The sequence below is a fragment of the Lipophrys pholis genome (assembly GCF_963383615.2).
Source record: "Lipophrys pholis genome assembly, chromosome: 13".
In the NCBI taxonomy this organism is placed as follows: Eukaryota; Metazoa; Chordata; class Actinopteri; order Blenniiformes; family Blenniidae; genus Lipophrys; species Lipophrys pholis.
This window is the reverse complement of record NC_137632.1, coordinates 16,438,640-16,455,967: the sequence shown is the minus strand read 5'-3', so window position 1 is coordinate 16,455,967 and position 17,328 is coordinate 16,438,640. Positions and strand designations below refer to the sequence as shown.

Sequence of the window (17,328 nt, the reverse complement as noted above, 5' to 3'; positions counted from 1 at the left end):
TATTCGGAGGAAAAGCTGATACAGGTATGAGGTGCAGCTTTACATTTCTACAATAGTGGTATCATCCAATGTTCAGGGCCCAATATTCAGCTCCCAGTAGTGATTTTTAGCAGCACGGGACCCTAAATAAGAAGAACATGCTGGATGCAATACGCGGATAGCTGACTGAACTAGTCAAATGTCAGGCGCATGCAATGACAAGTCAGATACGCGTACTGGCCGAAGCTGTTCAGAGGCTTCAAACGGCTGCGTCTCAAAAAGTTTGATTGTCGGGAGGAGCAAACAAAACTGGAGCATGAGAGCGATGGCAGCTGAAGCGAAACCAGACAGGCAGGGGATCACGTCAGGAATAAGATGACGACACTAGAGAATGTAGACTGTATATTAAACTGTATGTAGTGATGAAGGATATTTCCAGTGACAAGTACCACAAAAATCCCCCAACATTGCTTCCTTTAGTTTAACCACCAGATTAGTGTTAATGATTGTAAATTTGTGTCTGGTCTTTTGTAAATGATTATCGCTATACTTTAATTTGGGGACTTTGATATTAATGCCTGATTTACATATCGTGATTATAAAAATGAAGTATTATGTGGACTTTCTCAGCAGCAATTTGAACTAACTTGATCAATCTATATATCTCTTTGCCTTTTCCCCACAGATATGGAGGTTTTGCTTTTGGCTCACCACTTCCACCTGACTTGCAAATGGACGTTAAAACTGTGCCTAAGAACCGCACACTGTCTAAGGTACCCTTTTTCTTTTGCTTCTCTGCTGCCTGCCTCATTATCACTTTAATTGCTACGCTGATGAGTTGTTAAAAGTGAAAAACATGACATCCTTACAAGACTTGTTTGGCTACAAGATCAATGATTTGCAGATGGAGCTGGATTGTTACACCATCAGTGTCACTATAAACATGCTTTACTGCGGCAGTTGTGCCACTGTCTTAGTGTGTAAATGTTTTCAGATGACATCTGCTTCATCTGGATTGTGAAAGTGTTTAGTCGAGATGCCTTGTTTATTTTCTGATCCTGAGCAATGCGAGTGATGTGAATTATTATGGATGTTTGTTTTGGTGCATCTGTGCAGGTCTGGTTCAATCCCGAAGGCCACCACACAATGCCAGCATACTTAAACAGCCTCAACAACATAATTCTGCGCTCCAATCTTCCAGCGGACAAGGATCCACGCAAATATGGTAAAACTTGAGATTTCCCATGACCTGATTGTTTATCAAGTCTGTGACAGTTCCAGCAAGGTGATATAGAAAGAGAGACACATATTTGGCTGGTGAAATTGTAGTTCATCACTCTAAACGCTGTTGTCATCAGGAAAGGCATGGTAAAGATTAACATACAACTGTGTGTGAAGCTCATCAGTGTTAAAACGATGTTCCTTACTAAGCTGAGCACCCATTGCATTTTCTTTTCGAAATACAAAGAAAGCTGTAAACAGTATGTGTTTCCTCACGGTTCATTTCACTGGAGAAAAGCCAGGGGGTGCTGTGTGTCCTTACACGCATGTCATGATGCATCCTGAATATTGATGAGTGCCATTCACAGGGGAGCTATGCTGAAGAGAAACGAGGCTTGCCCACGTTTTCAGGACTGTTTCAGCTCCGGGTATCATCCTGACCATCTGCCTGCGGGCAGGAGTGCACAAACATACACACACTCGCAGATACACATTAAGGATTGCTCATTAAACCCTGCAGTACGTGCACTGAAATGCAGACACACGCATATTTATCCCTCCGTAGATGATAAAAGTGCTCAAGGGTACGGTGTAACCGTTTACCTGCAAACTTGTGGCTGACTGTGGGTTGTCGGGGCAGACATCGAGGGGGATTACTTTCAAGGTGACTGGTTGATCCGTCAAAACGTGAACCTAACCCCTCTGCATTGTGTGCTACAGTATTACTTCTTGGTTGAGACCTTTTTGGATGTCAGCATCAATCTGTTTTCTTCACGCCATCCTCAGAGGGATTTCTGACCATAACCGCCCACTGCTGCAGATGTGCATCACACTTCTGCCCACCAGTCTGTGTTGTTCAGACTATAGAATGCGATCACTCCCACCTGCAACAACTTTATGTTAAAACTCCTTCTGATAAATCCCCCTGAGAAAATGCAGTTACTCAGCTGTTAAATGATCTAGGTTCATAGGACGTGAACTGAAAGAAACCCTATTTAGCACTTAGAAATGAAAGAAAGTGCATTTCTGGCTTAAATCAGTTAGAACTGCTGTGTTACAGATCATCATCCAGTTTGGTAATTATGAGTTCATCTGAAGATCAATCAACCGATACATTTAGCCAAATGTTTAAGCAATGAGTGCACATTATAAAGAAAAAAAAAAATGCAGAAACAAATTTGCAGGTGCCAGATAAAAAAAAAACAACACAATTAGTGCTAATAACGCTTTAGTTTTGGGGCTGCTGGTCAAACAAAATGCACACTTCTGGATTCATTATCTCATTGGATAAATCAGGAATAATGTATGCACTTGTTATTTGTGGGTGGGTGTTTTTCAGGGGGAATTAAACTACATCTGGGGACATCTGACTTCAGACCGTATTGATGTTGTGTCTCTTGTTACAGATATATAAGTTAGTGGGACCCAGCAAAGTTCCCCTTGTGCCAAGCACTAATCCTTCAGCCTGTTGTGGTGCTGCATCGGTTTAACCGAACTTGGACTGTATCTCAGGAAATGTTAGCAGAGGCTTGTGCGTTTCATGTCTGTGAGCATCTCGAGGACCCAGAAAAAAATGATAAAGAAAATTCAATTTCCTCTGTGCGCACCGGCAAATGAAATCATCTTGCACTATATTTTTCAATTGACCATGTCCCAGGCTAAGAGAATATCATTGCTCATTTAGGTCCCGCGCTGAGAAATCGCTCACATGCTGGCTGTTGTTTTTCTACAGCTAACAAAATACTCTGTTTCTTTCTATTACAGCCATTTCAGTTTCCAGCCACCCCTATTTTGGCCGGGCTGATGATGAAGACGCAGTGTAAGTACCATGCTTATACCTGTTCTACTGAAATGACTGTCTGCATATAAAAACACAAATGTTTGCAAATAGTTGTGAAAATGTTCCACAAGTAGTCCCTTCTGTTTTTGAATGCCATTGGCTGTTGTTTGGCTCACCTGAGATGCAAACATCTCACTTCTCAATTCTATGCATCAGTCAGGGTTGATTCAGGGCAATCGGGTACATGGGAGCGGTATTTACCCATATTTGATTTTCTAAATGGATTTCAATGAGCTTACACTATTGATCAGAGTCTCAGTGTAATGAGTGTTTATCCTGACTTTGGCACTGAGGTGGATTGATTCCACATCCACTCCCCAAAATAAGTATATTTAAGATATTCCACATTCTGCTATAGAGACTCAAACTGCATAATGGAGTTAGCATACACGTAAACAAATACATACAAACAATACAATTCACATAAAAGATCCATCCTCCTTGAAGCCTTAATAATACCAGCACTGGTCATTTCAGTGTTACTATTAATGACTTATTCCATGTACTTCTCATTTATACATAACATTGTTTATAGTAAGGACCTGCTAAAGTTGTGCTGAGGCTAGAAGTTCACATTCAGAGTTGCAGCCGCTCCTGGCTATCTTCTGCAGTTAGGTGCCCTAAAATGGCAACCACTCGTCATTCCCCACTATCCTCTCCTGACCACCACCCCCCCACCATGCCCCAGCTTGAGCGGCGGTTGTTGTTCAGTACGGGGAGGGGTAAGCCCGAAAGCACAGGAGATGAACAGGTACTGGCCAAGTACAGAAAAAAAGTTTGAATGAGCACACCGGTCTGAAAGTAACTAAGGGATCAAAGATTCAACTGGATTTTTGGTGTCTGATCTGGACAATAGGCTCTGCAAGCTCACAGCAGCACCACTGGGTTACTGCGTATACGGCAATAGCAGTGTGGAGCTGTTCTCTGCATGGAGCCATCTGTTCCTTTTATAGGTATCGTTGTCAAAGGCAGGACGCAAGCATCTCTTCTTAACATTTGTTTGTTATTAATGGTATTCCATTTATTGTTAGCCACTTCAATAGTTAAAACGAGTCAATTCCCAGCAGGGAATGATATGATAATTTGTGGTCAGACTTTAAAATAAGCCTTTGTTTACAGAGAAGACTTACACCTGGTTGCCTCATTCAAAGAGATCCAGCACACCGGGGTATATTGATTCGTTTGTGTACTTTGTTGTCCCGATTGCACTGGAGTCTTACCTCAGGAAAAAAAAAAAAAAAAAAAAGTAAAGCACATCACACTATAGTGGCTATTAGCTAACAGAGTTCACACATGGTAATGTTGTAATTAAAAAATGTAAGTTGTAATTAAGTGCACCACCTGAATGATCCTATCTTTGTCCCACAGTATCCAGGGAATGCTGCAGATCCTCGTGGCTATGTGTGTGCTGACAGGCTATTCAATTACAACAGCCAGTTTCGCCATCTATGAAGTTAATGAGCACCACAGCGGGTCTAAGAGGCTCCAACACATCGCTGGCATCAGTGAGCCCTTCTACTGGACTGTCAATTTCATCTATGACATGGTAACCTCTCATCATTGATTATTTATACATGATGCAATCACATCATATCTGGACTTAAAAAAGACATTTCTGATTTTTGTTCCATCTTTCTTTTTCCTCGACAGGCCATCTACATGATCCCTGTGACTCTGACCATCGCTGTGATCGCCGCCTTCCAGATTCCAGCGTTTACGTATCGACAGAATTTGGCTGCTGTCACACTTCTGCTGGTGCTGTTCGGGTGAGTGATTCAGTGAATCTTGTCAAATCACTGTCTGAATGTATTTTATTGTTCTTCAAGCTTGTAGCCCCAGGCTTTGTCTGGTTTAAAAATTCAAAATTAGACAAGTACATGTCAAACTCAGGACAGACCTTCAACGTTGCCTTTTGTTTTTATCTTTAAGGGCTGCTGCTTTTGTATGTTAGTCAGAGTGGGTGTTTCCATTACTTTATGGCTTCACTTTAATGCTTTGGCCAACCATAAATGAAAGAAGTGGTACGCAGCCATTCTTTGAGGCAGACGATGGTTTGATGTACAGACAGTATAGAATGTACTTAATTTGTCAAAGAGGGCAATTACATTATATTACATTACATCACTATAGAGGTCAAACACAAAGAGACAAGCTATTTTTAATCATAATGGATCTCAATTTTGTTGACCAAAGTTTTAATCTTGCATTCTGTAATCATTTGTCAAAACCCACCATTTTAATATTTAATTTACCCCAAAATTCAGACCATTTCTGAATGGCCTTCTTTGATGAAAAATGGTTATAAAGCATCTAAAATTGAATCCAAATCAAGCCATGCTTTAACATTTGTGAGAATGGGGAAGTTGATGTTGCAGCTTTCCTGTGCTTACATTCATTGGAGATTTCGCTGGTGACAGCATCAGTGTCAATGCGTAGAAAAGATCTAGAAAGCATCTACAGTGCTCAGATCAGATCACTCGCGGTACGACTGTTATCCTCAGCATGAACCCAAACCCTTCAACTAAGTTTTATTTTGTGTCAAACAGGAAACCGTAGCATCAGTTACAATGTGTTTGCTGCAGAGGTTTTTTCAAAGTCATCCTATCAGTCAAAGTTTTTTCCCCGCATTTCTGAACGTCTGTCCTTGCATATGCACTGTGATTTCGAGTTTCCACTGCGTATTACTTTGCGTGCCATGAGGTAGGATTTACAGCACGGAGCATACGGAGGCTGCTGTTGTTCAAATGCAAACACAGCTACATTTTCTTTCTGCAAATCTTGCGAGGACAGATGGCGGTCGGACTGAAAAGCTGATAGAAAAATCACTGCCAACATGTTTTGCCCATTCATGCCAAAGATGGTCGAGACAGCAAGGGGGGGGGGAAGGAGAGGGATCTTGAAGCAACAGGGCTTATGGAAACAACAATGTGACTTAGTGTGAGATAAATGCTAGTGATCTTAGGTTTTGAAATCAATCTGAGAATGAGATTTAGATGTCAGGAAAGGATCAATGTCGTGATGTGTAATGTTTCCCTCATCTGGATTACAGGGATTATTTACATCAGTCCACAAGTGGAGCTGGATTTGAGGCCCCTGTGTTTGCGGTTATTGTTCATGGGCCTTGTCCTTAGCCCCGATTCTCAGAAAGTCAAGTCAGCACTCTGCTTCTCATTTATCAGACAGATGTCTCCCTCCCAAGCAATGAGTAATCGCAGTGCTTCATCTGTCAGGCTGCAGCCACCTGGTCTGGTCCGCAGCCTCCGTGCTTCTGTTCCCTGTCATAGCTTGGCACCCAAAGTCTGCCTACCAAGCACCTTTTTTAGGCATGCCACGCAGATGCTTTGTCTCTGTCTGGCTCTATCTGTTTGTGTGTGTCTCTTTTATTTCTCGCCCTGTTTTTTTTCCTCTCCTTTCCCCTCCCCGTTTCATTCTTTCCTCTCCGCTTTGTCTCGCTGACCCAGACACCCCAATCAAATGAACAAGCAGATTATGTTAGAGAAAAGAGAGAGTAAAAAGAGGGAAAAGATGTTCTGCCACCTAGGGAATAAAGAGAGCAGTAATTTATCTTCCTCTGTTTTGGCATCATGACTGAATGTTTACCCTGCTTGTGGTGTGGTATTTCTACTCTCTGTCTTCTGCCTTCTTTGGGACCTATTTTCATCAGGCTAACAGTTTTTCAGTTTAGTCTGTTAAAGTCGTTACCCACTTGGTAAAAACAAAAATTCAAGGTTGTTTCACTTTAGAAAGCATTTCTGAGGAATACTTTTTAAATTTCCCCATCCACTGTGTTGAATATTTAAAATTAAACAGAGCAGATGTAGGATCTTTCAAAATGTTGAAGCATCTTGCCTTTTTCACCTCCTCAGGTTTTCTACCTTCCCGTGGATGTACCTGTTAGCAGGTATCTTCAAGGATGCTGAAATGGCCTTCATCACCTACGTGTGCATCAATCTCTTTGTCAGCATCAACACCATCATCTCCACCTCCATCCTCTACTTCATCAGTCAAATTTCGCAATACCACCCTGAGGTCAGAATGAACTGCCAGAGTCTATGTGTTGTTTTTCCCTTCTTAAATGTACTCCCAGCAAAGTACTTAAATCTACACTTAGATTTTCAATATAATGGTAAATTGAACTGTTACTGTGGCCGAGGTAGAAAGTGAACAATCTGGGCGAATATCTCAGGACACTGAACTAACTTTTACATGGCGTCAGTTCTTTTCATCCTACTGCAATCATCTCCTGCATGTCTTCTGTTTTTCTGTAGGCGATCCAAGCCATCTTCAAGAGGCTTTGCCATGCCTTCCTCATCTTCCCCCAGTTCAACTTTGGGAACGGGCTGCTGGAGCTGGCCAGGATAAACATAAACGTCCAGCTTCTGATGGGCTACGGAGTTGATGCCTATATAGATCCATTCTCCACTGATGGTCTGGGCTGGATGTTCATGTCCTCTTTCATCCAAGGCGTGTTCTTCTTCAGCCTGCGCCTACTGCTCAACAAGTCTCTCATGCGGAAAGTCAGGTAAGGCAAAGAGGCAGTATTTTGATGCTGATGAATTCCCGAATTATTCAGAAGTTGTATTTTGTCAATGTTTTTGTTGAATTTATCACCTTAGATGTCCAGAATTTGTGTTTGTTACAGAAACTGGGAAAAAAAAAAAAAAACGTTTTTCAGCCAGTTGAGATAAATTAAATGCAAATAAGATCCAAATGAGTTGTTAATAGGCTGTTTACAGCGCTAAGTAATTAGAGGAAATACTAACAAGTGAAATTACACATCCCAAATGAGCCAAGCGGAGTATCACATTTGTTGAAAAATATGGGATAAAAATAAATGCCGGTTGCTCACATGATTTTCCCGTCTTGTAGGCGTCTCATTTTCTGCAGAAGGACTGTGCCCCAGGTGCCGTGTGAGGACGACGACGAAGACGAAGACGAAGACGTGGCAACGGAGCACCAGCGTGTGTCCAGCGGAGCCGCCTCCTCAGACATCCTGCAAGTCAACCAGCTCACCAAGGTCTATCAGCACTTCAAGAGGAAGATCCCTGCTGTCAAGAGGTTGTCTGTTGGCATCCCCGCGGGAGAGGTAAGAAAATTAAATCAGATTAATGACGCAATGAAGGAAATTCATTTATCCTCTAGGGCATGACCAGTAAATAATGTTAAAATGTGGAACCCTGGTTTCAATCTTTGTGAGGATATGCAAAAAAAAGGAAAAACACGAGGCAAAGTTTGTAATCCACCTTTGCGTCTTTGATGCCACTTTTTCCAACTTGGTAATACAATTAGATTGGTCTTTGGGTCAAAATAATGAAAGACCAGAATACTGCCAATATGTGTGACTCTCGTCATTGTTTGTTTTTATAGTCTGTAGCTTTTTACATAGAATATAGACTTTTATTACATTTTTGAAAAAAGGAACATCATGACTTCACAGTGTTGAAATAAATCTGCTTATTTATAGTGCTTTGGCCTGTTGGGAGAGAACGGAGCAGGAAAAACCACCACTTTCAAAATGCTGACGGGTGATGTAAGCCCAACTGATGGGACTGCACAGATCAGGGACTGGGAAGGGTACGTTTTTCAATGAATTATTGCCCTTTTTACTTTCAAACATGACACAATGTTTTACTAAATTTATTTTAGCTTAATTTATGTTTCAGTTATACCTCACTTGCATGTTTTTATAACACAGCCAACATTAACTAATGCCTTATTCAGAAGCTGTTCTGTTGAATTATAAAGCTGCCTTTTATTCATGTTACCTGCCTTCTCATGCTGATTTGTTGCTCGTCTACATGGTGGATATTCTCAGCACGGCAGTGTCAAGATAACAAGCCCCCTGAAACATCCGACATGCCTACATGTCGATCTGACCTGCACCGTGTGCTGGATGCAATTTACGAGAATCTGTCTTTCTTTGCCTTTTTTTCTAACCCCAGGCGTCTAGTGGACATCATGGAGTGCCGAAGCAAGGGAATTAACATCGGCTACTGTCCCCAAGTGGACGCACTGGACACCCTGCTCACCGGGGAGGAGCATTTGTACTTTTATGCTCGCATTCGTGGCATCTCAAAGAAACAAATACGAGGGGTAAGGAATGTCTGCAGTCTCTTGTGCTGCCTTTCAAACCTCTGGGAAAGTGACAACATCTTCCCCAGAATGACACAGGATCTGATATGAATTCAAAGGTGCGCTCCCACTGCAGGACGAGGTGCTGCCGCACGATGCATGCAGAATCAGAGGGTGTGAAGTGTTGACTGACGTGTACTGAAAGCCATGCCATTTGAAGCAAAATGGAAAATCTTCTGTAGGCAGCCTGTGTGGTCCACAGTTCAGAATTAAACTGGGGTTCTTTGCCTGAGCACAGACTTGTATTGAAATGATGCTTTGATGATGAGAGGATCTTATCTGACATGTTGCTTTAGCTTTATTCTTCCCATTTATCTTTTTGAGAACTAATCAATCTTGCTTCTGTGGTGATTATTGAGTGTGCCTTCCTTTCACTGCTGCAGACATGAGAGGAATCTGCAGAGCAGACGATCAACACATGATGTGATTTCTGATTCTCAATTTCTGTATTGTCTTTATTTATATTCTTAGGGGAAAACTATGTTTATTTGTTTTTTTCTTTTTTCAAATTAGGACTTGAAAGCCCCAAAAACAAATGTTGACAGCTCTGGGCTCACACAGTGGGCTGATAGATATACAGTCACACATGCCTGCATAGACAGTAAAGCACATAAATGGATGTGCCTGGCACTAATCCCCATCACTGCTGTTGTTATGACTCCTCTTCCTCTGGTCAGGGTAGTGACAACAATGGCTATAATGGCCACGGCGTCAGCGCAGCGCTAATTCACAAAGATGAGGTTATATATAGACTTCCTCCTATGTTGTCTCCCACTGACAGTCCCCTAGCTGTGGATAATGAGACAAGCCTTAATGGGGTCATTTCACATTGACATGGTTTTGTCGGCTTAATGAGCTGTTACATCAAAGGTGATAGAAAGTGGCTTTTACGAGTGAACATAAAAAAACAACTTATTTTGATCCGAATCCATCTGGAATGTGCTCGGTGCTCTTTATGGCCAATCATTCACACTTTGAATTAACACTCTGAATACTGTGCATTTGTGGGAAGTTTTGGATGTTAAGTCAGTGCTCTGATAACCTTGATCAAAGAACTTGATCGCATGACTCAAGACTATATAGAAAATTAACAGTAACATCATCTTAGTGAGAGAAAACCGAAGGGATTTCTTGCAAATACTCGACTCATTGATTTGAATTCCAAATTATATCCCTATCTGATGGGGAACGACAAGAAATAAACTCATCAATGAGAAAATCCTCCAAAGCTGTTTCAAAAATTATGGAGTATTTGTTTTTTGTTGTGAGCAGCAGATAAGCTTTTGAGACTAAGATAGGAACGAGGTCATTGAAGAGATTTGACCCCTGCTTCCACTTTTTCTCAGTACATTGAATAAACTGACATGCACAAGATAGATTATTCTGCTTCAGCCCCTTGCAGCGGTGGACTCGCCAGGAGTTTAGATAGAGGAAAGTCATCATTGTTGTGCAAACAAAATTAAAAATGCATTGGAGTGAAACTGATAGATACCTCAGTTATTTACTGGCTCAGGACAGAAATGGAGCAGGCAATTACAGAAAGAAAATTAATATCAGGTTGCCAATAAGAAGCAGGGCCATCCTTTGGCATATGCCCCAATAAAGCCACGTTGCCTTGTTGTAAAGAGATGCTGAAGTACTTGAAATGGCACACTGGTCCCCAAGAGAGGGTTTCTTGCTAATGGTATAAAGCAATAGAAAGATTAACTTCCTGTTAAGGTTCAGTGATTACTCTGATTGGTTAAAGCCTAAAGCTGATTTGTGACTGTATTTCCATGTGCATGAAAATAGAAAAAGAGCATACTGGTCCACGATCGCGTCTAATTTTCATTTATATTTCTTGATGGCCATACAGCTGTGGAGAGCAATCAGTAGGCGTATTGACTCTCATTAGATGACTGCAAAACCATTACATATCTCCTGCATTGATTATGAGTTTACGGCACTGATGAATGTTTCATTACATTCCTCCATACGTATACATAGAGGAAGGCAAAGAAAATGTTTTGACACTAGATAAACTGTTCTGATTCTTGATTATCTACATTTTATTATTGGAGCTTGCATGACAGTCCTGATATTATGAAGGCCTTAAGTGTGTTTGAATTCACTTGTGTCGGCTTTTTCTTCTCGCATGTACAACACGGTGTTTAAATATGTTTGCTTCTCGCTACAGCGTCTGGCTGCCTTGGAAAGTTGTCGTAGTTACATTACAGAGTAATCTCTCTCCTGTGTTGTTTCATTCAATTTGTCATTCCTTTTGTGTTTATTTTTTCAGATGGTAAACTACCTGCTGAAGAGGCTGGAGCTGGACCGCCACAGAAACATCATTACCGACGGGTACAGCTGTGGCACCCGCCGGAAGCTCTCCACTGCGCTGGCTCTGGTCGGCCATCCTCAAATCCTGCTGCTGGTGAGGAAGCACCTGTTCACGCTGCCGCAGCGCCTCATTTAATCACTTAACTGGCCACCGGACAACGAATATTAAACTGACTGTACACTGTTCCTCCTGAAATGGTCTTTGAAGCATCGATCCCTGAGCCTTGACAGATCTCATACAGTTAATTAGACTGCTTCCTCAGGCTCACACCGGAGTGGTCTTTCCCACAGCTTTCAACTGAGTTTCAACCTGATGCCTCGAGCTCTCATGTCCTTGTTTGCGGATTGTCTTTATTTCTCCTTCCACTCTGTACCTCCCTTCTTCATTCCACTTTTCTACTGTATTTGCTCTCACCTATCCATCCTATGACCTCCAAATCTTCTGCCACATTCTATATCCTCTTTTTTCAAACATACTGTTGTTAACCAATCGTATCCATTCTCTTCCCTTCTCTCTCTTGATTTCAACATCTCGTCATACTCTTTACGTTTTCCTTTTCTCACAGGATGAGCCGAGCTCCGGCATGGACCCTCGCACCAAACGCCACCTCTGGAAAATCATCACCGAGGAAGTGAAAGGAAAATGTGCCGTGGTTCTCACCTCTCACAGGTCAGAGGAGTGTTCATTCTAGGCAGAGGGAGTCCTTCCAATTTCTCATACTAAAAAGAGCGTAATTAAAATAAAAAAAAAATCTTACTGTCATTTGAGTTTTACCCAGAGGATGTTGGCATTTACACGTATGAATACAACCGTTGGATAATTCAATTTCTGAAAAAAATGTGTTAAAGTGGAAAAGGAGGGTTAATTAAAGTGTTGGAAAAGCACAGAACGAGGAAATGGTTGTTGACTAAACAACTCTCACCTATTTCGCAGCCACGGGCACTTACTTCATATCAGTGATATGTTTTGTGATATTTGGCTCTGTAGTATTATTGAACTGCTAACATGTCCATTAATACCTCTCTTATTTGCTGAAGCCTTATCGTTAGATGTAGAAAATCCTATATATGTTGCATTTTACAAGGATCAGAAATGTTGAGTGACATCTTTCAAAGTTTTCTCCAAATGTTTTGGGCTCATTTTGTTGCCAATTGGAGGTTTCACAATGACGGCGGCTCACAAGGATCATAGTGTTAATTGTGTTCGTTTGTCCCTGTATGGATGTATTTGTTCAGTTGTAGAAATAAGAATTTATTGTGGGGAAAACATTTTGAAGTTGATGACCAATTGGGCATTAGGTGTACACTCACTGTAAAATGTTTCAAGTCAAGTTTCGTAATAGATAGATAAATAATTTTGAAAAGTACCAAATGGACCTCAAAAATGTCCAAGCAGTGTCACGTAAACAATATCTTTTGGCATTTGAAGTCTGTTTTTACACCAATTGTAAAGTAGGACTCATTAGGTGTTATGAAGGGTAAAAAAGTTCATAGTGTACTGGGAATACTTGTCTCTGGTACCACCAGATATGTTTTTTTTTTAATAATATAAGAAGCAGATTTACTCATCACTCTGAGCTCAACATGCCCTTGGTATAACCCTGTATTTCTGTCTCTCCTCCTGTGTGTATCTCAGCATGGAGGAGTGTGAGGCTCTGTGCACCCGTCTTGCCATCATGGTGAAAGGTCATTTCCAATGCCTGGGCTCCTTGCAGCACATTAAGAACAGGTGAGTGACCTCTGTTCATTTTCCAATCCATCCATTACCTCACTCCCCGCTGCTCCCCTAATCGTTTCCCTTGTGGTCCTTTGTGCTGCTGAAGGCTCAATTTTACTTGTGAGAATGCCCCCCCCCCCCCAAATGTAATAACACTGCTTTGTTGGTGAAATCTCCTTTGTCCAGGTTCGGCAGTGGGTTCACTGTGAAGATGTACTTGGCCGAGGCGTCCTGTGATGCAGAGGCAATCACTGACTTCATGCAGTGCAGATTTCCCACCACTTATCTCAAGGTGAGCTTTGCCACCTACCAAAAGTAGTCAAAGTGCATGGTTGAGAAGAAAGAATAGACTAAATGCACATGCTGCACTGAAGGTATAAAGAACAGAGAACGCCATTGTATATGTATGAATTATCTTCTTTACCAGCTGGGCTGCAGAGCCTGTGTAGGAAAACCTATGATGATTTCCCATCCTAGCTGTACATTCGACACCTCACATCATACGAATGCTCTTTAACTCGATGGGTTATTTTCTTTTTGTCCCTTAGGGGGATTGAAGAAAATTAGAAGACACTAAATTGTCTCATCATTGCCCTGCTAAATGTTTAAACCAAAGTGAAGCCAGCAGTTGCTTATTTAAACATCCAACAGATATAAAATCACATGAGCACTAATTTGGAGTCATGTTTCTGTCTACTTCACTTACCTCTATGGTTTTTTTTTAGTTCTCATTGGCTCCAGGGGGTAAGATCGAGTTCTGCAGCTGCTAAATGCTCCGACACATTTAAAAACCAGAATAAACACAGAGCCAGTGAAAACCATTTCTGAGGATGCCTACAGAGATGAGAGATCATTTTCTGTGCATTTGTCAATGTGAAAAAAACAAGGAATGTTTTGCAGTTTTGGGCTCCATGACATTCCCATGACATTGATTAGCAAAGCTTTATGTATAAATCCCCCCCCAAAAAATGCATACAACACCACAAAAACACTAGTTTTTCACAACCTACTAAAGCACCTGTTATAGGCACAAATGTCTTGAATTTGACAATGCTCAGGGTTGAAAAATATATCAATGTTTTCTTGTGTGATATTTAGTGTGGAAAGTTTGGACTATGTGGGAAGCAACTTTGTTGTTTTTGTTTGTTTTCCAAAAGTTTAACCTCCAAAACGTGTACTTTCTGTCCCAACACACAGGACCAGCACTCTGCCATGGTGGAGTACCATGTCCCCTTTGCTCCTGGAGGAGTGGCTGACATCTTCAACCAGCTGGAGTCCAACAAAAATGCTCTGCGGATCAAACACTTCTCTGTGAGCCAGACCACACTGGATGAGGTGAGGGGAAAAAAAGACAGACGGACATAAACTGTGAGAGAGTGGGAACTAGTGAGAGGTTTTGTAGGGGTGGGCATATCGTCGTGAGGGACGGGGGAAAAAAAAAAAGGGGACAGCAGATGAGAGAGGAAGAGAGAGGGTGAGAGGGGAAGCAGGGACAGAGGCTGAGTGGGAGTGAAAGACAGAGTAGAGAAAGTTTAAAAGAGGCAGAGGGAAACTGACAGAGGGTATGCCTGGGGGAAAATAAATGGAATATGAGTTAGAGAGAGAATCCATGAGCTTTATATGCAGCCAGTGCTGATATTCTTCAACCACTTTGCCCCTCTGGGGCTCTGGGAATGGAAGATACCATGGGCAAAAAGAAAACGAGGGGGTGGGTTTGACATCTGGCCAGCAAATGTGTTAAAAATGCATGTTTATGGGAAAATGACAGAAACAAGATGTTACATGTATTGTTGGTGTGGATCTCAAATTGGTTCTGCTCCTTCACAGGTTTTCATCAACTTTGCAATGGGAAAGATCGGTATGAAAACCGTCCCGTTTGACAATGAAGACGAACAAGATGACCCGGACATGATGAAGACAGTACAGACATAGGACAGACTGCTGCAACTTAGTCCACTGTGAAAATGAAGAGATAGAATGAAACTTCAACACCACAAATAAACACTATTAGTGAAACCATCATGACTAATCATCTCAAATATAAATGACATTTGTTTTAAAAAAAAAATCAATCATACACAAATGTATGGTGTATTTTAGTTTATTTTCTTTTTTTCTGTAACATGACTCCACCTGGATGTTTACCTGTACTTCTCCTGATCTAATGGCTTGTGGAGAGTGAACTCTCTTGTGATATTAGTCATTTCTCTCTGCAGTGGCAATCTCTTCACCACTAGAATGTGCACAATACTAAATTTAAAGCCTATAATTACTTTTCTTTGATCTATATATCAGCGAATCATGATTGCCCATCATCTGAAAACACTCTTATAATAAATATATAACATAAGAAGTTAATTCTTTTAAGCTGAGGTACATGTAATTATACCCACGAAATGAAATCTGACAAAAGAAAATATTCACACTCAGAACTCAATATGCACTTTTCCCCTACTCATTAGCACTTTCTCTAAGGGCATATCTAACTTTTGGAATTAATAAACTGCATATTTAATGGCCTTTCCTGCTGTTGGACCAGCTTAACATGGTCTGGAATGTATCAAGCCTATTTTTGTAATTGTAATAAAGCTATTTTTCAAGTGCAGCTGCTGTTCATTTATCTATTGTACATTTGCTCTGGTTTCTGCAATGTGGCACAATTAGGATGTTGGATTTCGCTGTTGTGGTAGAACTATAACAGAAACATTTAAGCTGATTTTCAGAGGTGTTGCAGTTTGCTGTCATGTTGTGGCTTTTATTGTTTTCGCAAATGTATACAGCCTCTAGAAGACCAGAACTGAATGCTTATGAGTTGTAAAGAGATGAAATAGTAAGTAAAGAATACCACAGAAACGGAAACCATAATAGAGAAAAGAGGATTTTGTGCACAGCCCTTGACGATGCAGCCATTACTTTCATCTGCATTTGACAATGTCAAACAATTATTGATCAAATACACAGTACTTGCAAACATCGAAATGGAACAAACACAATATTGTATCTGTTCATATTGTGAGACTGTATCCAGGACTGACATGTTCAATGTTATCAAATCATTTACAGATTAGTGTATGGGCATTCAGAGCACTGGCCCAGGGCCACGACAACTTAAAATATTCAGTAGAATCAGATAAAGGACATCAAAAGATTACATGCTACAAAAAGCTGCAAAGGAAATGTAACCCATTAGTAAAGCAATGACCACTGTGACCACTAAATGATGCAAAATCATTGTGAGCAACATGAAGAATACCAAATAGATTCAAGGCGGAGACACAAAGCACTTCATATTTGATTTTAAAAACTATGGTTTGTTTTGTTTCACCGACTGGAGACACGTCGAGGAATTTTCTAGTCAGAGGTTTTATTTTCGTGTAGTGGTGGCAAAAAATTAAGCCTAAACCAGCTTGCTAGAGGCTCCACTTTGGCCCATCAAACCAACAATGAAATTGAAAAAATGTCTTAAACGACAACACAACACTGAGATTCGAGCTGAGAGACTGGAGGTGCTGATATGAAAGATAGTTACCTCATTGTGAATAAACTAGCATTAGATCTCTTGTCAGGGTTAGTTTGTAAAAACATGCATATTGCAACAGCTTTCGCAGAAGATTGTTTTGGGGGGGGTTCATTGTATTTTTCACTAGAAGGTAACATTAAAAATGGCCTTATGTTGATATTGTCGTAATTTTAGGTTGAAATTGTTTGATATTGCGAAAATATCAACATTTTTATCAGGTATGCTCTGCGCCACACTTTAGAATTTAAAATTAAAGGTTATTATGGCTCTATTTTACTGGTCAGTCCCACTTAAGATGAAATAGTGTTGTGTCACCCCTGAACTAAAATGTGTTCTTTGACACCCGGGTTTTAAAGCCTCATTTGAAAATTTTAAATAATAATAAGAAGAAGAAGAAGAAGAAGAAGAAGAAGAAGAAGAAGAAGAAGAAGAAGAAGAAGAAGGAGGAGGAGGAGGAGGAGGAGGAGGAGGAGGAGGAGGAGGAGGAGGAGGAGGAGGAGGAGGAGGATGGGACCCATTAAACTTACATGGGTAAGTAGGCTAGAATAATTATATATATAAAGAACAAAAATAGGACAAATATAAAAATAATAAAATAGA

At 40.9% G+C, this 17,328-nt stretch overlaps 1 protein-coding gene across 1 annotated transcript in view; it reads left to right on the top strand.

Annotated features, from left to right (window-relative positions):
* abca12 (ATP-binding cassette, sub-family A (ABC1), member 12) overlaps positions 1 to 15,812 on the top strand; it is a 36,567-nt gene extending 20,755 nt beyond the window's left edge. Inside the window, exons 24-39 of the mRNA XM_080478824.1 lie at positions 665 to 752; positions 1,096 to 1,204; positions 2,965 to 3,019; positions 4,409 to 4,586; positions 4,691 to 4,806; positions 6,907 to 7,069; positions 7,309 to 7,562; positions 7,910 to 8,126; positions 8,505 to 8,614; positions 8,983 to 9,133; positions 11,451 to 11,585; positions 12,058 to 12,161; positions 13,128 to 13,220; positions 13,395 to 13,500; positions 14,406 to 14,543; positions 15,036 to 15,812. Coding sequence (XP_080334950.1) covers positions 665 to 752; positions 1,096 to 1,204; positions 2,965 to 3,019; positions 4,409 to 4,586; positions 4,691 to 4,806; positions 6,907 to 7,069; positions 7,309 to 7,562; positions 7,910 to 8,126; positions 8,505 to 8,614; positions 8,983 to 9,133; positions 11,451 to 11,585; positions 12,058 to 12,161; positions 13,128 to 13,220; positions 13,395 to 13,500; positions 14,406 to 14,543; positions 15,036 to 15,140 — 2,122 coding nt within the window. The 3' untranslated portion in view covers positions 15,141 to 15,812. The remainder of the gene's footprint in view (positions 1 to 664; positions 753 to 1,095; positions 1,205 to 2,964; positions 3,020 to 4,408; positions 4,587 to 4,690; positions 4,807 to 6,906; positions 7,070 to 7,308; positions 7,563 to 7,909; positions 8,127 to 8,504; positions 8,615 to 8,982; positions 9,134 to 11,450; positions 11,586 to 12,057; positions 12,162 to 13,127; positions 13,221 to 13,394; positions 13,501 to 14,405; positions 14,544 to 15,035) is intronic.
* The last annotated feature ends 1,516 nt before the right edge of the window (positions 15,813 to 17,328 follow it).